Source organism: Denticeps clupeoides, chromosome 4 (assembly GCF_900700375.1).
Source record: "Denticeps clupeoides chromosome 4, fDenClu1.1, whole genome shotgun sequence".
Lineage (NCBI taxonomy): Eukaryota > Metazoa > Chordata > Actinopteri > Clupeiformes > Denticipitidae > Denticeps > Denticeps clupeoides.
The window spans coordinates 33,898,366-33,921,319 of NC_041710.1; the positions used below are offsets into that span (position 1 = coordinate 33,898,366).

At 42.6% G+C, this 22,954-nt stretch overlaps 1 protein-coding gene across 1 annotated transcript; it reads right to left on the reverse strand.

Annotated features, from left to right (window-relative positions):
* Positions 1 to 306: 306 nt before the first annotated feature.
* Positions 307 to 11,747, reverse strand: mylkb (myosin light chain kinase b). Its single transcript, XM_028976871.1, has 17 exons — positions 10,856 to 11,747; positions 9,839 to 9,955; positions 9,573 to 9,623; positions 8,423 to 8,473; positions 7,822 to 7,949; positions 7,300 to 7,456; positions 6,340 to 6,645; positions 6,210 to 6,257; positions 6,041 to 6,131; positions 5,776 to 5,979; positions 4,928 to 5,145; positions 4,549 to 4,672; positions 4,191 to 4,343; positions 2,276 to 2,399; positions 1,779 to 1,866; positions 1,533 to 1,667; positions 307 to 1,350 (listed from the first exon to the last, which is right to left on the reverse strand). Exons 1-17 carry the CDS (start codon positions 11,523 to 11,525, stop codon positions 1,100 to 1,102), a joined length of 2,916 nt encoding a protein of 971 aa, XP_028832704.1. The 5' UTR covers positions 11,526 to 11,747; the 3' UTR covers positions 307 to 1,099.
* Between the last annotated feature and the right edge of the window lie 11,207 nt (positions 11,748 to 22,954).

Consider the following 22,954-nt stretch of genomic DNA (forward strand, 5'->3'; position numbering starts at 1 on the left):
CAGTTGGCCGGGTTTGCTTCGATGAACTCCGTTTTTTTACGTCCATTGCTCGCGTAAACTCCTCACACAAACCTGGCAGGAGTTTTCCCGCCGGTTTTACTTCAACTCTGAGGCCTTTTCAAGCCCGCAGATCTCAAACCAATCATCGCGATGTATAAAATTTGAGGATGTAAGGCTGACACCTAGCGATCAGAACAATATTCACGATATTCACAAATTCACTTGAATACACGAAAATAAATTGGCGTCTGGCTGAAAAATCAGCACAACATGCCGTTTACCTGCCATAAAAACAAGCCCACTCTCGACACTGGATGATTTTTTATTTTAATATTTAACGTGCAAAAGTCAGCTAGCATGAACTGCATGACTAATTGATGGGCTGGGTCTGTGAGAAGCCTGTACAAAGACATAAATTAGGCATGGAAAGGAGCAGTAATTGGAATCACAACGTTTGTAAAAGTGAACATCTATACATTTATGAGGCGGAAAGCAGCCTAGACATTTCTAAGGTTATGAGCATAAATTCAACAAAAAACAAAGTCTGAAAAATGTGGCATTAAATCATAACATTGTAGTGAGATGAGCCAAACAATAAAATAAATCTTACAATACGTTATGCACCTTAATATAAAGAAGTGTTGGTTCAGTCACTAAAACTAAAAGCAATAAATACCCAGGCCTTTTTATTTTTAAGTCACATTCAGTGTCAACGCCATGATCATATTGATTTTCTGATCAAAATCTAAACACTGTTATTGTGCTTTCTATGAAGCTAGCAAATACAAGTGAAATGGGTTATCCCCCTACAGGCCAGGATGAATTGTAGAAACTATTAATGAATTATTCTTATTCTGATAAGCTGCTACAAACACACTCACTTAATACAAACCCATTTGGTTGTATGGTATATCAAAGAAATACAGACAGGAAATGACAAATCTTTGAGCAAACCAGTGCTACAAGAATCAATCAATCAATCTTTTTTGTAAGAAAGCTAAAAGTGCTCAAAATCTGCAAAGGAAGTTTGTATGCCATAAGCTTTAAGTGAATGGGTGACTGTGTTTATCTTTTGTTCTTCATCCTTATCTTCCAATGTTTATTCCTGATCTCCTTCCTCCTCTCCTTCTCCTTCTTCCTCCTGCATGAACTCCACCATTAGCTCCGCGGTGCAGCTTGCCTCTCCTAGACTATTGACAGCCTTGCAGGTATACTTGGCATCATCATCTGGGCACACCTCAGATATGACCAGGCTACAGTGGCCATCCTCCTCATAGTCGATCTGGAAATGCCGTGTTTCCTTGATGGGCTGGTCATCTTTGTACCAAACCACATCTGGGTCAGGGTAACCTAGAGGCACATTCACCATCAAAGTATGGCAACTGTCTACCCCCCTCTCCAAGGTCATGATACCTTTACTTGGTTAAATTGATTAAAATGGATACTTTACTGTTTAAATTTGCTTACTGAACAGATGACATTTTGTGATGTTGGGTATTCTAGAACTCTGATTTGCCTTTGTTTTACCTCACCTTCTATCTTGCAGTCAAAGCGTGCAGCGCTGCCCTCCACTACCTCCACGTCCTGAATGACAGTAGTGAAGGTGGGAGCAACCTGGGGATGGGACTCATCCTCTATAGATTCAAGGAATGGGGCAGGGGCTTCTTCTGGAACACAAAACACACACACATACAAAACATGGAGACCAAAGGGCGTATTTAGAACACCCTTTGATTACATTACTAAATCTAATAACTTATCTCTCATACGGTCCATACCTTCAGTGGGGGATTTCTTCGGTCCTATGCCCCCCAACATACCCATTGAGGAAAACCTGGAGATGGCTCGCACCGCGTTTCCGGTTTTCTGTCCAAATCAACACTCACAGAATGAACAGAAAGAAGACCATAGATCCTGACACACTCACTCACTGCCATTAACCACTTAGTCCCAGGCCTGGGACTCACTGAGGGTGGGGCGCCTTCACACACACACACACACACACACACACACACACACACACACACACACACACACACACCATTCACTCACCCCCACACACCTACAGTCAATTTAGAGTTGCCAATTCACCTAGTGTACATGCCTTTGAATGGCAGGAGGAAAACAGCAAACCTGGAATCCTGTGGCAACATGGGGAGAGTATAAAAACTCCTCACACACAAGGTCTGTTCTGCGGTTCAAACCCACAACCTTGGATGTGTGACATGTCACCAACCACGCCAGTGCTGACCAGAGAAAGACATGATGCTTTCACCTGCCACTTGCGTCTGAGAATATATTTCTTCATCCTTTCCTTAGAGAGCTGCTTGGCCTTCATATTTTTGGTGTCTTGTTTCAACCATTTATGTTCCAGGCATTGGCCACAAGTCAGACGCGCCCTGTAACAGAAGAGATCTCTGAGGCTTCAACATGCTGCCAGCAATCCTGGACAGTAAGTGTACAGAGGGTTGCAAAAGTATTCGGCCCCCTTGAACTTTTCCACATTTTGTCACATTACAGCCACAAACATGAATCACCTTTTGCTGCAATTACAGCTGCCAGTTTTTAGGGTATGTCTCTACCAGATTTGCACATCTAGAGACTGAATATTTTGCCTATTCTTCTTTAGAAAACAGCTCAGTCAGATTACTCAGACAGCAGATTACTCGCTCAGACAGCATTTGTGAACAGCAGTGTCCATATCCTGCCACAGATTCTTGATTGGATTTAGATCTGGACTATGACTGGGCCATTCTAACACATGGATATGTTTTGTTTTAAACCATTCCATTGTTGCTCTGGCTTTATGTAGGGTCATTGTCCTGCTGGAAGGTGAACCTCCACCCAGTCTCAAGTCTTTTGCAGACTCCAAGAGGTTTTCTTCCAAGATTTCCCAGTATTTGGCTCCATCCATCTTCCCATCAACTCTGACCAGCTTCCCTGTCCCTGCTGAAGAAAAGTACCCCCAGAGCAGGTGGGGATGGTGTGTTTTTGTCCAAAAAGTTCCATTTAGGTCTCATCTGGCCAGAGCACCTTCTTCCACATGTTTGCTGTGTCCCCCACATGGCTTGTGGCAAACTGAAAACAGGACTTCTTATGGTTTTCTTTTAACAATGGCTTTCTTCTTGCCACTCTTCTATAAAGGCCAACTTTGTGCAGTGCACGACTAATAGTTGTCCTATGGACAGATTCTGTAGATCTCTGCAGGTCTTTTAAAGTCACCATGGGCCTCATGCTTGCATTTCTGATCAGTGCTGTCCTTGTTCGGCCTGTGAGTTTAGGTGGACGGCCTTGTCTTGGTAGGTTTACAGTTGTGCCATACTCCTTCCATTTCGGAATGATAGCTTGAACAGTGCCCCGTGTGATGTTCAAGGCTTGGGAAATCTTTGTGTAGCCTTAGCCTGCTTTAAATTTCTCAATAACTTTATCCCTGACCTGTCTGGTGTGTTCTTTGGCCTTCATGGTGTTGTTTACATTTTTTTTACAGCATTTATCAGACGCCCTTATCCAGAGTGACTTACAATCATTAGTTACAGGGACAGTCTCCCTGGAGCAATTTAGGGTTAAGTGTCTTGCTCAGGGACACAATGGTAGTAAGTGGGATTCGAACCCGGGTCTCCTGGTTCATAGGCGAGTGTGTTACCCACTAGGCTACTACCACCCTAAGTGTTGTTGTTGTTGTTGTTGTTGTTGTTGCTCCCAATTGCTCCCAATATTCTCTTAACAACCTCTGAGGCCGTCACAGAGCAGCTGTATTTGTACTGACATTAGATTACACACAGGTGCACTCTATTTAGTTCTTAACACTCATCAGGCAATGTCTATGGGCAACTGACTGCACTCAGACCAAAGGGGGCTGAATAATTACGCACACCCCACTTTTCAGTTATTTATGTGTAAAAAATGTTTGGAATCATGTTTGATTTTCGTTCCACTTCTCAGGTGTCCACCACTTTGTATTGGTCTTTCACGTGGAATTCCAATAAAATAGATTCATGTTTGTGGCTGTAATGTGACAAAATGTGCAAAAGTTCAAGGGGGCTGAATACTTTTGCAACCCACTGTAAGTCTACAAACTACATTGCAATGACTGACATATTAAACCTCTAGAAACTAGACGATTATGGGTAACTGGTGAAAAACTGGTGTTTTTATCTCTATACGGTACTGGCACAGAGGGCTTCACCCACTTCATGCCCTTCTTCAAGAGGCTGCTGATGAAATCTTTGGCATCATCAGAGATCTCATCAAAGGCTTCGTCTTCAAAGTCCCAGGTGGCCGAGGTAACATTGGCCAGAGTTTCACTGTCATTGTCACCCATGAAGGGTGACAGACCGCTCACACTGATGGGAGAAACATGGCATTAGGATCTTCTGGTCCAGACATCATCATAAAATCCCTATGAACAGCATACAAAGAGCTGACACCAGACATAACATATTAAATGACTGTTATATTAATTTACTCTGCAACATAACTTGTCCATTGTCAATATTGATGAAAAAATATAAAAATTAGAAATATCTATTGCAATTTTTAGAACTTTACAGGATGTAGCAGATCACTCCAATACTCCACATGTCTGTTGGGTAACTGATCTCTTCATAGTTTATAACTTCTGGAGCCACAAACTCTGGTGTTCCAAACAGAACTTTGAGTGCACCAGAGTTGTCTGTAAAAAAAAAAAAAGACATTATGGGCTAAAAGATCAGTGGGAATAAAAAATAATGATATTAACAAATCACTTGTGAAAGAAATGCATGAAAAAGACAAGTTTATGAATCAACAAACATATCAACCAGGGGTATTCTATAATAACAGCATAGTTCATTATCAGCAATGTTCATTTACTATTTGAAATCTTAAATATAGAAATAAACTGGAGGACAGTAAGAAGAAGCTGAAAAAAACATTTAATGTTGAATACCTAGTCGCCTTGCAAGGCCAAAGTCAATGAGTTTGATTTTGCTGCCGGTCTTGTTGATGCACATGATATTCTCTGGTTTGAGGTCCAAGTGGACAATGCCTTGTTTGTGGATGAACGCAACGCCATCGATAATCTGCAGCATGTACTTGATGACCTCGCGCTCAGTCAGCTCAAAGTCCTCATCCACGATGCGTTCAAACAGCTCGCCGCCAGAGATCCTGCAGAAGACATTTTTAGTTAGAGAATCTCATCTGTCATCTCTGATCCTGAAAAGATCAAGATTTTTACCCATCAAGTCATAGGCCACAGAGAAAACAATTTGCTGACGAAGCCATCACTGCTTTTGGCTAATTTGGCACTATAACGTTCCCAACTAAGGTGCTGAAGCATTTATGCCTAAATGTGACTGGGCGAGTTGTTTAGATGTCAAATTTGCTTGTATGTGTGTGTATATATGTGTGAGTTATGTCATCAAACCGGCACAATAATGTTTATCACTGCTTCCCACTCAAGGCCATTCAAAACATTTCTGCCCCTGATGTGCTAAACACATCATATGCTTGGAGAGATTGAAAACTGGGATTTTTTTCCATCATGGCTGCCAAGAGTTTTGAGAGGGCTTTTGCTCTTCTCCTCTTTCAATTTCCTGGCTCTATATAAGGATATGTGACAGTGACTAAGCAACTTGAACAGAGGCCACTGGCATTCTGACTCTCACCCATAAGATGTAGGGGCTGGTCACCTGTAGGATGCAAAACAGGCAAACACGCTGGGACCTTCATTTTAAACCAAGCCAAGCAAGGTGCATGGTGTCAGCAAAGAGGTGAGAAATCACAGCAGAAACTCACAGCTCCATGACCATCACCATGTCAGACTTTCCCTCAAAGGCGTCCATGCACTGGACAAGCTTGGGGTGGTGGAGGCTGTTCATGATGCTAATCTCCTGTCGAACATTCTCCTTCTCCTTAGCTGAGAAGGCCTTGATGAACTTGCCGGCCCAGACCATTTTTGTTGATTTCTCAACAACTTTAAACACCTGGCCAAATTTACCCCTAAAGAAAAAAAGGATAAATTACAGACAGACAGACATTCAGATGCATAAGCGTAACTTACGTTCCAAGTCTGTCCTCTACGTCATAGAACTCTTTGATGCTACAGTCTTTCTTGATGAGCACATCCCTGTACTCCTGCACTTTTTCCTCATCTAGACAGGACATGGGACAGAATCAGCATGATGGATATCTAGATGGGCACATGATTACTTGATGAGCCGTCGTCTGACCATCATCTGACACTGCAGCCTCCACTTCTTCCTCCTCTTCTTTAGATTCTGTGAGGAGAGTGAAAAAAATGTAATAAACATGAGCTGTGGTTTGACTGGTTACTTCTACCATGATGGGGAAGTCAGCTACCTTTCACTTCCTCAGTGCCCACTGTGACAGGTTGTGATTCAGCGCTGGGCTCGCCAGCTCCATACATATTCACAGCTCGCACACGGAACTTGTACTGGCGGTCAGGAAGGAGGTTCTGAACCAGGTAGGAGGTGCTGTTGCAAGATGACAGGTCACGCCAGGCCTTGTCCGTCGAGTTCCAGATCTCCAGGTTGTAGGACTGCACGATGCTCCCGCCGTCATAGGTGGGTCCATACCAAGAGAGTGTGAGTGAGGACTTGCGTATATCTGAGGCAGCTGGGACACGAGCAGGGGGATCCGGTTTATCTGAAGGGGAGCACATCAGATCAGATAATACACAAGGGGAGCACATGCACAGATAATACACAACTGGTGAAAATGTATACACTTCAGCTGAATTTATCTGAAGCGGTCAGGTCATCAGGTCCTCACTGCATCTAACAAGACCAGAGTAGACATGCATCATCTGATACAAAGACATATACAGAATAATCTGTGCCACACATTTAAATAATTCATTTGATAATGTGTAGATGTGGCTAAAAATTGAAATCAATTAACTAATTTCATATATGGTTTGCAAATAAGACAGAGAGCTGTACATAACCATGATCACCACAGCTGATATTTTTCATTTTTGAAAACTTTTGATTTCTGCTCTTTGATGATATAGTTAATCTCTGAACCAGCTGTTTCTAAGCAATTCAGCAACAGCTGAACATCAAAGTGTTGAGACTGTGATTTCTCTTAGCCAACCAAAATGCCAGGTCTGCTGTAGAAAACGGAATATTTTATTGATGCGTATTTGTTCAAAGTGATGTCAAACCAATTTGTGTTTTTATGAACTGGTGACTAGCATGTAGCATTGCATTCTGTCACCATGCAGTCATTCTTCTGTGTAGAAAGTAGAAACTGTTCGCCGTTGTACACCTAAAAACAGCAGATTTATCTGAGACGCACCTACAACGGCGAGGTTGAGGGAAGCCTGCTTGGTTCCAAATTTGTTTTGTAACTCGAGGGTGTAGCATCCGGAGTGGTCTTGGTCACTTGCTGAAATGGTCAGCTGACTGCTAGTCTCTGTGGTTTCTATGGTAAGGCCCCCAGATCCAGATTGTATCTGGTATGATGGAAGAAAATGTCATGGTCATTATTCATTTAATGTAGAATCAGTCATGGCAAAATATTCAGTTGAAATAGAATTGACTTTATTATAAAATAATATATTTATAGGAATTTAACATCCAGTCAGTCAGGTGCTGATATTCTCCTATTCTCATGCTCGGATAGTGTTTACTGTATTCCTCAACAATCACAACAACATTCATTTTAAAACTATTAATAATTCTAATCATACTTTAGAAGAGCTATAAAACTACATATTTTACGTATACATATGTGACCTGTATACATTATACAATATGACTGTATACAATAAAAGTATACAATGATAGATGCAAAATAACATATATAGGTTGTTCTTACAGGCTTTTTGAACTTCAGCCAACTGCATGTGATGGGTGTGGCTCCTCCAAAATTGCACAGAAGATCCACCTTCTGCCCTGCCCGAATCTTCTGGTCACCAGGGAATTGCTGGATATGAGGAGGAGAACCTGATAGAAGACAGAAGAAGTCAGTTTGTGTAAAAATGTGTGGGGTTCCGGGGTTTTAATTTTTTTACACATATCAATAAGATATGTGTAAATAATTTGATTTTACAGGACTAAAACCACCTAAATCACTTTACATTTGTGATGAAATTAGTCCTTTATTTATAAATCAGGCTCTTATAGTCGTTAGATCAAAGATAAGAGTTTAGGTGGTTTGGAACATAAGGTTGCATCTGATAAATATTTACCTACTATTTACATCTTTATATAAAAATTCATGCACATACAGTATATACCATCATATGGTGCAATTAACTAATGTTTCACAAAATAATAATGATAAAGTAAAAAAAGCTAATTACTCATAAGCATAAATTTGTTTAGTTTAAAATTTAGTTTAATATTTTTTTGAACTATTGTGATAAGAAAAAAACAACAGCTACAGTTTACTTTTCAGTGATATGAGGGGTTCTCACCCTGTTTGGTGGGTGATTTTGGAGCCGGTTTCTTCTTTATTCTGGCCTCATCTGCAGAAGAGCAGAATATAGTATACAATAAATCCACTTTTGACAACTGTTCAGTGCTTGAATGATACCGTTTTCTGTAAAGGGAAGAATTTCCAATCAGCTACACAAAGCCCAGTGGAAGGAATTTATTTCCAGAGTGATTTATGGAGCAGGCAAAATCAAGGAATGAGTCTCTTCACTCCTTACACTGAGAGCAACAATAGGAAAGATGTATTATGTGTGTATAGTTATCTTGAAAGGGAGACTCTCCCCCCACTGGTGGCCCTGAATGGAGCCCTGATGCTGGCTGCTGGAGATTCCCTTTTTTGGCCATGCTAAAAATAGGCCCCTAAAAAGGGTTCAGGAAACAGATTGATCTCAGTCTCTCTTTCTCCCAGTTACCCTCGCTCGCTCTCCAGCACTATTTATTCTAGGTTTGATTGCTGTCAAGAAACAACGCCGCATGTAAACCTCAGTAACACTCCTTGCCACTCCACACTGCAGGGCTGTAAAAGGAGTGCTGGACCATTTTAGGCCAGGGAGATCAAAACTCCCATTACCATTTATTTCTACCCCCAGAATTCTAGGGAATTTCCTGTTCACAGGGTTCAAGCTGGCAGACAGAAATTCTCCGACAGCTCAACCCCTGGCATAACCTATTGTTCTCCACCCCAAAAAATCCAGCTACCATACGAGACCTTGCTGTAAACCCCAGTAAACAGGAACATGCCAAAGGTTTCAGCAGAAAGATTCCTGTGACTCTATATGTAACCCATCCTCCTCCTCACTGATCTGAATTACCATTGAAGAAGATGTGACTGCACTGTGCTCCACCTGAAACAAATCATTCTTAAATACCAACTGTCTTGCTAAAGAGTTTAAAAAGAACAACTCATCATCTCCCAAAACTAGGGTTCAGAAGAAAATCTGTACCACATTGTACACTGCAGAAAACGGCACACAATGTTATTGCAGAGTAAAAAGAAAAAAGTCAAGATTGGTTGCAGGAAAATGTCAAAGGGCAAATCTTCTCCCATATTCCATACAATGTGCTAGCACTGTTGCTTGTACAGATTTCTATTGGGCAAAAGAGCATTCCTTTTAAGGAGAAAGCACTCACTTTCTGTAGTGGGGGCAACTTTCTTGTCACCTGATCCTGAATCTGTGGGTTCTAGAAAATAAATACAAGTAAATCAGCAGTTGATTTACAGCATCTGAACCATAATACAGATTCCAAAATGTAGCAGCAAAATACAGATTCCAAAAGGTAGCAGCATTGCCATCATTTCTAGATGTATGCTAAGATGTATGTATCTTCCTGGTAGGTATGCCAGCCTTATACGGAAGAGTGGAAAGAGAGAGAGAGAAAGCTCTGGAAATACTCACCAGCAACCACCACCTTGCAGGAGCACTCAGCCTTCCCTGAGCTGCTTTCGGCTTTGCACGTGTAGCGGCCTGCGTCCTCAGGCAGGGCCTTGTCTATGGTGAGACAGCACTGGCCTCCTGAGACACACAGACAGGAAAGAAATTACTCAACCGGCCACTGAGATTTCCTTACTACAGCCTTATTAGATTATTAGACAAATCACTGTATATCGTGTTAGCACAATACAATGATTGTGCCATTACTAGCCCATCTAGTCACTTAGATGTAATAAAAATACTTGTTATTTGTTAATTATATGTTATTTGTACTGTTAGGCTTAAGACTGTGTCCACTATGATGTCCTCTGTTCAGCCAGACCAGTTACTCTGACTGATCAGGATAGGTATGGATAGGAAGTAGACCCCTTCATTTCTAGCACGTCAATCCTCAAGTGCAATCTGTAGAAAGAGGACTACTGCATGACAGTGAAGAGGTCTGAATCCATTCTGAGAGGGGTTGGTCCATCTCCCCATCCCTCTGGAGGAACCCTATATCCACAGATACAAACCCTGGGTGTCCTCGCTTCTATTCCAGAACCTTCTAGTTTGAACCTGTCTGTTGAATGCAATTTTACATATGTGTGTATGTGTGTGTGTGCTATAGGATTCTGAGACCCTTGAATCAGATCGAAATACCTGACTGGGGTATGAGCTCAAAGCACTGAAAAAACACTAACAACATGCTCTTACTCTGTGAAAGCAGAGTCAATTTTTACGGCTGATGTCCTTTATAACTGAGGCCAAACATCTAGAGGAGGAACATGACAAACATATAGAGGAAGATGTTATGCAACCTTCTAATCTCTCACTCCGATCACTTTCTCAGCATCAACAAACATTGTGGTCTGTCATCCAAGGAGAATTTCCTGTTTTTCTGCAAATTACAGTTAATGTCTAGACCTCAAGAAGACAGAACCACACAATGGTTCTTATTTAAGGTTCTCTTTACTGTGCTCGGCATGTCACCCACTCACTCACCTTCCTGAGAGAATACGATGAATTTGGATGGCTTAACTACTTTACCATCCAAAGACCAGGTGATGACAGTAGGGGGGTCGGAGGTCACCTCACACTGCAGCTGCAGCCGCTCGCCCTCTGCCACGCTGACATCACTCGGCGATTTTACAAAGCGTGTCTCTTTCTTCTTGTCTGCTGTCCCCCCTGTGTCCATCTTCTTCACTGTATCCTTCTGTTCTTCAGCGGCAACAGAGGCTCCTTTTTTCTGGCCGATCGGAACATCGACTGGCTTCTTTATTTTTCCATCTGACCCTGGATCAGGCTTCTTTTCTGCCGTTCCTTTCTTCTCAGCAGCACAAATGTCTTTCTTGTCTGGTACCCCTCCTTTAATCCTCCCATCCATGCCGTTGATGCCATTCTGTTTGTCTTTGGCTATGGGGGCTTTGGGTGTCTGGGCTGGCTCCTTCTCAGTGTTCTTCTCCCCTTCTGGCTTCTTCTTGTTCAGAAGAGATCTGAAGTCAGTCAGGGAATTGGCTGCAGGGCTGTTGCCAGTCGATGCTGGAGATTGCTTGGGTGACTCGCTCCCCTTCTTCCCCAACAATGACCTGAAGTCCACCTTTTGTGGGGTAGCAGCCTTGACCTCTGGCCCGGGTCGCGGCCCTGCCTTCTTAAGCTGGGCCTTGAAGTCCATTTGCCTATGCTGCTAGTTCTCTTTCAGGTATGCCTGGCAATGCACACTGACTGACAAGAGTAGCAACACCAACAGTGCTTAGTCCAACCGATGACAGGTGACCACAATGCCACAACAAGCGTCACCCTCCTGAGCCACGTTCACTAGCCAGAGGAGATGCTCTCTCTGTGGATCTCAGTCTGTCCGCTAGACCTACACCCAGTCCAAGGGAGGGGAGAGAGCGATGGGGGGAACAGATGGAGGGAGGAGACAGAGTGAAATGATACAGACCAGAGGGGAGAGAGAAAGGCAGGGTTAGGCAGTGGAAATGAAAGATTGTTTAAAAGCTCAGCCCTCCATTCTATAATAGGCTTAATAAGAGAGAGGAACACATATCACAGCTGTGTGGCATCCCTGGTGACTCCCTTGGCCTTATTTGGGAAATCCATCCAAAGCCAGGGCCTTTCCCGGGCCGGTTTGTTGGGACTATTACAAGAGGTATAGACAACTGAGGAAAAGCTGTGATTTGGAGAAGAAGAGCCTCCCACAGAACTGACAGGAGGAGAGATGGATGGAAGAAGTTGGTTCTGCATGTAGTGGCAATCCCTATTACCTGAATACCTGAATTCCTCTCCTAAATTTTGAAGATGACAAGATGAGTGTCTAATTGGTTGTGTGTGTGTGTGTGTTGTGTGCGTGTGAGAGACAGAGAGGAAGAGAGACTATGATGAGAAACTGAGCAATGAATAAGAAAGAGTTAAATCAAAGGCAGGGAGGGAGTTTGAGGGGAAGGAAGTTTTAAGTCCCGCTCTCTATGTACTTGGAGAGAAACCAGACTTACAGAGCACTGGATATTCTGTGGGTGTTTATTTGGACGTACCTAACCTCTTCACCTCTTTGATGCAGGCCCCTTATTGGCTGAACTTGCAAAATATTCCGACCAATCATGGGCTGAGATGCATGCCTCCCACAGTTTATGTTAAAATGTTACACATACTACCTTATATGGAAGTAAACATGCCGGTAACACTCACTGCTGGTGTGTGTGTGCGCGTGTGTGTGTGTGTGAGACAGCGAGAGCAAAGCAAGATCACAAATCCACTCTAGCATTAGAGTTGTTTTTTTCTGAATGCATTTAAATGTATTTGATTCATCTATTTATTTCTCAGTGACTTTGAACAGATTTAAAATGACCAATGGTATTATGAATATTGGAATTGGCTGAAAAATACTGAGTAAAAAAAGTTAATATTTAGAATGGACACATGCAAAATAAAGATATATCCATAAAATCAATATCTTGAAAGCTAGCAGTTCTCTGCTTTCTGTAACTTTTAATTATTCTGTGTAGTCTTTAAACACCGCCGAATTTACCCTGATATCTTAGCACCTTCAGATATTTACTATCTTGGCCGTGAAGATCTTAATTACGTTCCCTGTTTTCAGCCTTAGTTATTTTCAATCATTGATGCATTTTCAGACCTTGCAGAATGCGTAGAGGCATTACGTTGTCCAACCAGGATACAAGCAATTTCAACCCCCCGCCTCATATAATGTGACTGATGAGGGCTTCCCCCACAATTGCTGCCACACAGTAACCTAGCCCTTCACTCCTCCAGGCTCTCCCCAAAAGTCTTAGACTCAGATCTTGAAGGAATGTTGGTCAGTCTTGACTTCTGGCTAACATATGGAATCAGCTGGAAAATGCCAAACATGGACAGACTATAAACACCTCAGATGCTATCCCGATTGAGGATCGCCAGAACCCTTGACTTCTGTGGACAGCCCATGTACTGTGTGTTCTTATTTCTCATTCAGTCTATTTCTGCTGTCAACTTTTCTCCTGCTGTGTGTGCCTGGCCCACTTTGTTTTCTCTTTCTGTATCTTTTACTTTTTTTACAGAGGAAAGAAATCCCTGGCAAAGACAGTAGTCTTTGAGAACCTGAATGATTAAACTTGAAAGTGTTGCAACACAGCTTCTGCTGCAAAGAGTGCTAAATTTTAAATTACATGCAGAATGAAAAAGGGGCGGTGGTGGCTTAGCAGGTAAGATAACAGACCCGTAATCAGAAGATTGCCAGTTCAAACCCCGTACTGCCAGGTGCCACTGAGGAACCCAAGTCCCATCCCCATACTGATATCTTGATCAACAACAACAACAACATTTATTTCTTATATAGCCCAAAATCACATACAGTATGTCTCAATGGGCTTTGACAGGCCCTACAGTCTTTACCTTTGTCTGTAGCATTTGATGCAATAAAAAAATGGAACCTGAAATAACTATGAAAACAAAAAGCAAATGACTTGTTGTTGTGGTAATTAAAGCTGTAATTGAAAAATAATGATTCTCTTTCAAACACTCATCACCATATATAAAGTGTATGTCTGAAATAGTGAAATCAAGGAAAAAATTATTTTACTAAAAATTTGTCAGTGTCAGGATTGCCTGCAGCTGGGCTCCACACCGGAACCCAATCCTGACGCCCCATAAATGCCGGAAGTTTCCGCCCGTTCGGGGTCGCTGGCATTTTCGTGAACTTTAGTTGGTAACACTGTTCGTAATTTGAGTTCTGGCAATCGCCACACGCCTACGGGTTAGTTTTAGTTTGTCTGTATTTAAGTTAAATCGTTTTCGGCCACCGCGCCATTGTTTATTTGTATTTCTTTATTGTTTATTTGTTAATAAAATCCCCTTCCCAACATGTCAGACCTCTGCGCTTCCTTCCCCCGTAAGTCCGTAGTCGTGACAGTCAGATCAAAGATCTGTTGGTCAAATTAACAATTTTGGTACACATTGCACTTCATCTCTGGCTGTATGCTTTATTAATTATGATTGTAAATTTGTATGTCTTGTTTCCTTATATAAAAAGCTGGCAGGAGATGCTGTCCTACCTGTACTCATGTGTTTCTGCAACATTACAGAATGAAAAACTTTGACATAGATGCTGTGTGTGTTCATGTTCATCGATGTTTTGTGGAGTGGCTTCTGCACACCAGAGTGGCTTTTTCAGGCCTTTGTTTATAAATTATTCTGTGTGGTCCTTCCTACTTTGACACAAGAGCCATATAAGTCCACACTGCGGCCCAGACCCCAAGATCAATCGAGTACCAGCGCCTGTGGTACTGTATCCAACTATGGCTATTTAACCCAGTCTGTTGCTGCAGAACGGACACAATAAATTACATTACCAATTCATTCAATCACCCATAACAAGACATTGAAGGTTGTTTTCTTTGCTGTTAGATTTGAAATGCAGGAGCTCTTATATCACTCAATTTGTTTCTGGGAATTCTGTTCATCATTGAAGAATGGATAAATCTGCCAGCTCAGTAAGCCCCTTGAGACTTGAGAAGTTCCACTGATTATTGATTATTTCTGACGCATGCATTCTGAATGGCATCTCTCTAGGAGACACATTGGAACATTTAGAGATGCTTTGCCTTACAAGGCCACACAGTGGCACTGTGGTGTATAGGCACATGTAGAATGTTGGAATTTGCAGGGGTTTTTAATGTACAAACATTTTAAGTATTTGAGAAAAAGAATAAATTCCTAGTAAGAAAATGTGTTTAAGATCGGCAAACGAAAGGAGACTAAAAATTCCTTCTTCACGGGGTCTCCGATTCCAATCATGTCTGTTCTCCGTTGTTGTCCCTGGCTGGTGGAACAACCTGCCCTCCTCCACACGACTAGCCGAGACTATCACCACTTTTAAGAAGAAGGTGAAAACCCTCTTATTCCAAAAATATTACAGACAAATTTAACACATACACATGCATACACATTTAACAAACAAATACAAAATGTATAAATACATTATAATTTTTCTTAGTCTAGCACCCAACACTCTCCGAGCATGTTCTTCAATGACAAGTCTAAGCCTTATCAGGGCTCTTAGTTTGTATACTTGATATTCTATAGAAATCGAACGAGAATTGCTGGTGTCTTCCTATTGTAAGTCGCTTTGGATAAAAGCGTCTGCCAAATAAAGTAAAGTAAAGTAAAGTAATATTATCTCGCCCCTGGGATAATAACACACAGGACCTTTGGGACAGTCTGATAACTGTCTACAGGCAGAAAGCATATGGATGAGCAAATGACCCTGCATTATTGTGGAGATGCCTGTAAGAGGTCACCAACTGTAGAAGACTGGGGGAGATAACTTCTGACTGACAAACTCTTTGTCTCTTCAGGGATGTGTCCTTTCCCCACTGCTTTTCTCCAGCTACACAAATGCCTGCACCTCCATGGTCCCAACTGCTAAACTTTAGAAGTTTGTAGAAGACTGTACACATAGAAGTGTACATATTTACAGAGTGGCTATATATACAGTCCAAACGTTTGGACACACCTTCTCTGTTTACTTTCATGACCATTTACATTGGACTCCACACTGGACTCCACATTGCCCACCTTCACCCAGTATGTGACATGCACCACCAGCGATAAAAAACATTGGACTTACTGTATGCCAACACAAAAGAGGCATACAGTTCATCACCTCTCCCTCCCCTGGGAAGATCTGATCACAACCTGGTGCACTTTGTCACAGTGTATGAGCCCTTAGTGCGCAGGGAGCCAGCAGTCACCCACACAGTACAGAGAGGGTCTGAGGAGACCGAGGAGGCTCTAAAGGACTGTTTTGAGTCGACTGTGTGGGATGTGCTGTGTGACGACCATGGGGAGGACATCGACAGCCTTGTGACATGCATTACAGAATACATAAACTTCGGTGTGGATAACACCGTACCCACCAAGACTGTACGGTGCTACCCAAACAACAAACCCTGGATTACTACAGAAATCAAGGCCGTCCTCAAGCAGAAGAGGAGGGAAGTCAGGAGACAACGAGGAGCTGAAGAGGGTGCAGAGGGAATTAAAAAGACTAATCAGGGATGAAAAGAACAGCTACAGGCAGAGGATGGAAAACCAGATCCAGCAGAACAATGTCTGCGGAGTCTGGAAGGGCCTCAGAACCATCTCAGGCCACAAAGAAAATAACTCTCTGCCGGTGGGGGATGTGAGGTGGGCAAATGAGCTGAATCACTTTTTCAACAGGTTTTATTCATCTGCCACTGACTCCCCCCAAAACTGTCCTCTCTGATGCAGCCCTTAACACCTGCTGCAGACACCCCCACCTCTATTCACACCTCCTCTACACCCCCCAGCCCCATCTCTATTCACACCTCCTCTACACTTCACACTGCTGACCACCTAGCCACATGGATCCTGGACTACCTCACTAACCGACCAGAGTATGTGAGAACTCAAGGCTGTGTGTCTGACATGGTTGTCTGTAGTACGGAGGCCCCGCAGGGAACGGTTCTGGTGACGTTCCTCTTCACAATGTACACTGCAGACTTCTCACACAACTCCACCAACTGCTTCCTGCAGAAGTTCTCTGATGACTCTGCAGTAGTCGGCCTCATCACTGATGGGGACGACAGGGAGTACATAGAACTGACAAGGGATTTTTATGGACTGGTGTCAGCAGAACTACCAGGTCAACACTGGAAAAACCAAAGAGCTGATGGTAGACTTCCGCAGGCACAAACATCCTCCACTGCAACCACTGGACATCCAGGGTATGGCCATTGAGGCTGTGGAGAGCTACAAGTGTTCACCTTGGTGTTCACCTGAACAATAAACTGGACTGGACTCATAACACTAATGCACCTTATAAAAAAGGGCAGAGCAGGCTGTACCTGCTGCGGAGGCTCAGGTCTTTTGGAGTACAGGGGCCACTCCTAAAGACTTTTTATGACTCTGTAGTGGCATCAGCCATCTTTCACGGTGTGGTCTGCTGGGGACAAGAAGAGGCTGAACAGGCTGATCCGGAAGGCCAGCTCTGTTCTAGGATGCCCTCTGGACACAGTGCAGGTGGTGAGTGACAGGAGAATGGTGGCTAAGCTGTCATCCCTGTTGGACAACATCTCCCACCCCATGCAGGAAACTCTGACAGCACTGAGCAGCTCCTTCAGTGGCAGGCTACTGCACCCACGATGTGGGAAGGTCTTTTCTTCCAACCGCTGTCAGACCACACATACACAGACAAACACACACACTTTGGTACATTCTGTTAAATTGTTTAAATTGTAAATTATAAACAGATACATATTTTTTTATGTGCTGCTATTACCTCTGTTTTTTGCTGCTATTACATTCTGCTTCTATCCACTTTCCCACATGCAATTTCCCACTTGTGGGACTAATAAAGGTTGATCTTATGTTATCTTATCTTATTGGTAGATTCTGACTGAAGTCATCAAAACTTTGAATGAACACATGTGGAGTAATGCACTTATCAAGCTCGATGAGCTTCAAGAGGTTTTCACTTCACAGGTGTGCCTTATCAGTGTGAATTAGTGGAATTTTTTGCTTTTTCAATGGAGTTGGGCCCATCAGTTGTGTTGTGCAGAGGTCAGGTTACTACATGTCTGACAGCCCTATTGGACAACTGTTAAAATTCATATTATGTCAAGAACCAATCAGAGAACTAAAGAAAATCAAGTGGCCATCACGAGTGGTCAGTCAGTCTGGAAAATTGCAAAATCTTTAATTGTGTCCCCAAGTGGAGTCGTAAAAACCATCAAGCGCTACAACGAAACTGGCACACATGAGGACCGACCCAGAAAAGGAAGACCAAGAGTAACCTCTGCTTCTGAAGACAAGTTCATCCGAGTCACCAGCCTCAGAAATCGCAAGTTATCAGCAGCTCAGATCAGAGACCAGATAAATGCCACATAGAGTTATAGCAGCAGACCCATCTGCTAGGAAACCACTGCTAATGAGAGGCAACAAGCAGAAAAGATTTGTTTGGGCCAAGAAACACAAGGAATGGACATTAGACCCGTGGAAATCTGTGCTTTGATCTGATGAGTCCAAATTTGAGATCTTTGTTTCCAACCGCCGTGTCTTTGTGAGACCCAGAAAACTTGAACGGATGGATTCCACATTCCTGGTTCCCACTGTGAAGCATGGAGGAGGAAGTGTGATGGTGTTTTGCTTGTGACACTGTTGGGGATTTATTCAAAATTATAGGCACACTGAACCAGCATGGCTACCACAGCATCCTGCAGCAACATGCCATCCCATCCGGTTTGCGTTTAGTTGGACAATCATTTATTTTTCAACAGGACAATGAATGACCCCAAACACACCTCCAGGCTGTTTAAGGGCTATTTAACCAAGAAGGAGTGTGATGGAGTGCTGCGGCAGATGACCTGGTCTCCACAGTCACCGGACCTGAAACCAATCGAGATGGGTTCGGGTGAGCTGGACCACACAGTGAAGGCAAAGGTGCCAACAAGTGTTAAACACCTCTGGGTGTTTAGAAAGACTGTTGGAAAACCATTTCAGGTGACAACCTCTTGAAGCTCATTGAGAGAATGCCAAGAGTGTGCAAAGAAGTAATCAGAGCAAAGGTTGTCTATTTTGAAGAAACTAGAATATAAAACATGTTTACAGTTATTTCACCTTTTTTTGTTAAGTAAATAACTCCATATGTATTCATTCATAGTTCTGATACCTTCAGTGAAAATCTACCAATGTAAAGGATCATGAAAATAAAGAAAACACATTGAATGAGAAGGTGGGTCCAAACCGTTATCCTGTACTGTACATATATTTCAAATGGTGTACTGGATGTGTGCAGTGTATTAGTCCATGTATGTGTGATCAGCTGTTGTAGAGTCTGACATCGGTTGGAAGGAAAGACCTGAATCTCTCCGTCCCACATCGTGGGTGCCACAGCCTTGAGGTGAGAGATGTGTACATATTTACAGAGTCCAACAGGGATGTCAGCATGGCTACCATTCTCCTGTCACTCACCACTTCCACTGGGTCCAGAGGTCATACTAGAACAGATCTGACCCTCCGGATCAGACTGTTCAGTCTCTTTCTGTCCCCAGCAGACCAAAAGTGACTCAGTCATAAAAGGTCTTGAAGAGAGGACCCTTCACTCCAAAAGACATGAGTTTCTGCAGAAAGTATAGCCTGCTCTGCCCTTTCCTGTAGAGAGTTGTCTGAATTGTAAGTCCAGACACAATTACATTTACATTTACAACATTTATCAGACGCCCTTATCCAGAGCGACTTACAATCAGTAGTTACAGGGACAGTACCCCTGGAGCAACTTAGGGTTAAGTGTCTTGCTCAGGGACAGAATGGTAGTAAGCAGGATTTGAACCTTGGTCTTGTGTTTCATAGGTGAGTGTGTTACCCACTAGGCTACTACCACCCTTTTATTGTTCAGACGAACACCATGGTACCTGTAGCTCTTAATGTCCATACCCTGGATGTTCAGTAGTTGCAGTAGATGATAATTGATGTCTACCACCAGATCCTTGATTTTTACAATGATGACCTGGAAGTAGTTCTGCTGGCACCAGTCTACAATGTCCCAGTCAGTTCTCTGTTCTCCTTTTTGCCCCCATTCATGATGAGTTCGACCATTGCAGTCATCAGAGTATAAAAGATGGTGAAGAGGAGCGCCGCTGTCATGTTCCTACGTCTAGGGGTCTAAGAAACGTAACAAGGGTGTGGAGAGGACCTAAAAGAGACAGGACCCAAAAACACAGCCAGCCACACAGAACACGTGGGAGCATATGTCCAGGGACGTAATAGGTGCCAGAACAATTCCCTGTGGGGACCACATACTGCAGACCACCATGTTTGACACACAGCCCTGAGTTCTCACATACTGTGGTCGGTTGGCGAGGTGGATCTCGAGGTGGATTTATCCAGAGCAACTTACAATCAGTAGTTACAGGGACAGTCCCCCCCCCTGGAACAACTTAGGGTTAAGTGTCTTAGCAGTCTCCAGGTGAGAGAGAGAACCACGTAGAAGGAGAATGATGGCGTCATCCACTTTACATCCATTTATAACAAAAACTTAATTCTTAATTGTCATGAGAACATGCCAAATAACCAGAAGTATATTGGGTTTGGTTTTTCTAACTCAGGGTAGGACAAAATACGGTCCATGGGCCACATCTCATTGCCTTTTAAATCCAGCCACCGGAGACTTGTACAGAATTGGTGAAACAAAGTCACAATTATGACTGCGTTCATTTTAAAATTTCCTGTAATGCCCGACATTCCACCAGGTGGCGCATTAGGCGCAGAGGGAGCTGAAGCACTTTGCCCGAAATGAGCGGTAAATGAGCGGTCACGTGATGCTTTTTGTCCAGAGAGAAAGATGCAAAAATGGTGAGGAGGGCAGGGCAGGGCAGGGCAGGGCAGGGCGGGGCGGGGCAGGGCGGGGCGGGGGGGGATTTTGACCGTGATGTTAATAAATGTATAAACAAAAGAGCTGTAAAAGAGATGCACACATTTGAATAATGTGGCGAGCTTTCGCTTGGAGCTCATTCTGGATGGAATAAGAGCTTTGTACTATTCATAGAAGCTGGTAAACAGTACAACATGACCATTTTTACTTACTGACAAACGAGATCCTGGCTGCTCTCTGGCACTACACTGCCCACCGCATACTGTGTTTAACCCCCCCACATAACACACATCTCAACATGCAATGTTCAACTATTTACAACCAACCCGTTTCATTTCCTTTTCTTTTTTAGTTTAGCAAGCCCCTTTCCTAAGCGAAGGCTGATAAGCAACACAGTTCCCACTAAAAGTGAATGTAAATGTAACGCCTTTTTAATGTTTAAGTTTGATATGTTTGCATCTGGTTCTGGTCCGGCCCAAATTTTAAAAGTTAATGTGGCCCTGAATTTAAAATGTTTGCCCACCCCTGTTCTAATCTATTGAGGCAAGAAAATCTTCCATAGTAACTATTAAACCCATGAAACCCAATGAATGTTTTATGACACACCCGCTGAATGTATTTTCCATATGTTTTTAACAGACTGTCAGTAGAAATTCAGTCTGTCACAGATTGTCCTTTATGTAGTTTTTTTCAATGAATTTCCATTGTCTTTGCCTTAAACCTTTGCATCAACCTTGGTTCCCTTTACTCCGTGTCTAAGATATGTAAACTTGCACATTGCGGCATTTCTACATTTAAAAAAAGTCTGACAGTACTGGTGGCCATAGTTCAGCTTTCCTCTCATCTTTTTCTCCTCAAGCCAACCCGCCAGGACCAGAAGAAGATGACAGAGAAGTCATGAATATAGTGTAGCTCTAGCATCTGTGGGAGGGAAATGCATGGTAGTAGCCTAGTGGGTAACACACTCACCTATGAACCAGAAGACCCAGGTTCAAATCCCACTTACTACCATTGTGTCCCTGAGCAAGACACTTAACCTTAAGTTGCTCCAGGGGGGCACTGTCCCTGAAACTTCTGATTGTAAGTCGCTCTGGATAAATGAAATGCAGCGTTACAGACATGGGAACAGTTGATTGTGAGGATTTCCGATGAACAACAAGGTGAGGAAACTATGATGAAGCGTACCTTGTTAAACCCATGTTGGGTTTAGAAGGAGAAATAGGTCTTGAATTAGAATTAAAAACATTCCAAACTGATCTCCTATCAAAATATTATTGACGTCCAGGCATACATAGCCTGTTAAGCCTGAATCGCCCAGTTTCTGTACGTCTGCAGCTGATTTGTTTTGAGATCAAGTGTCCATAACACACAAATACACAAAGTTAAGTGTCCTTAACTTAATCTCCAAAGTAACTGCGAAGTTGTGTCTTTGTGAAACATTTCATGAAACCCATGTAATTACTAAATTACTAAACATTTAAAAAACACTTAAAAAGGGGTCAGTTCGTGAGTTAAAAGGTTAAATCCCAGCTCAGACTTTCTGTGTGGTTCACATAATTTCCACCCGCCATCCTAGGTGGATTGGCGACTCTGAATTGACTATAGCTGTGCTATCTACAAAAATATAAAGTTCACAAACTTACAAACAAACAATGTTATGAAGTTCAAGCACCTCACATTACAAGTGAATCAGGTGAATTTACCCTGGACTTCCTCATGAGGAGATAATTTCTCTCATCAGTCAGAACAAACATGATTATCTAAGCTCTGTGGAGCTTAATGACTTGTAAATGAATCATATGACTTGATTGTGGGACTTTTCTGTATGTATTATAAAGAATTTCCTCTTACAGAACAAAGCAGAACAGAGAAAAAACATGCAATGAAATCTCAGAAACTTTACACTTCTCTTACTGATCTGTTCTCATACTTTGAGATACTTCCATATATGTTTTTGTCTATATTCAATGAGTAAAAAAATTGTAGCTTGTGTTTTGTATGCTATGTGAGAACTCACTGGAATGGAATGTCAATAAGAAACTGTACAAGCTTTAAGTGAAGTTAATGGTCTATTGTTTACATAAAGCTTGAGTAAATGCAGTGTTGAATAAAAGGTCAGAAAAGAGTGACAGAAACTGTACTACAGTGTACACAGCACAACAAATTCTTCCTTTCACACACACACACACACCCTTTATACAGAAGTATGTGGTGAT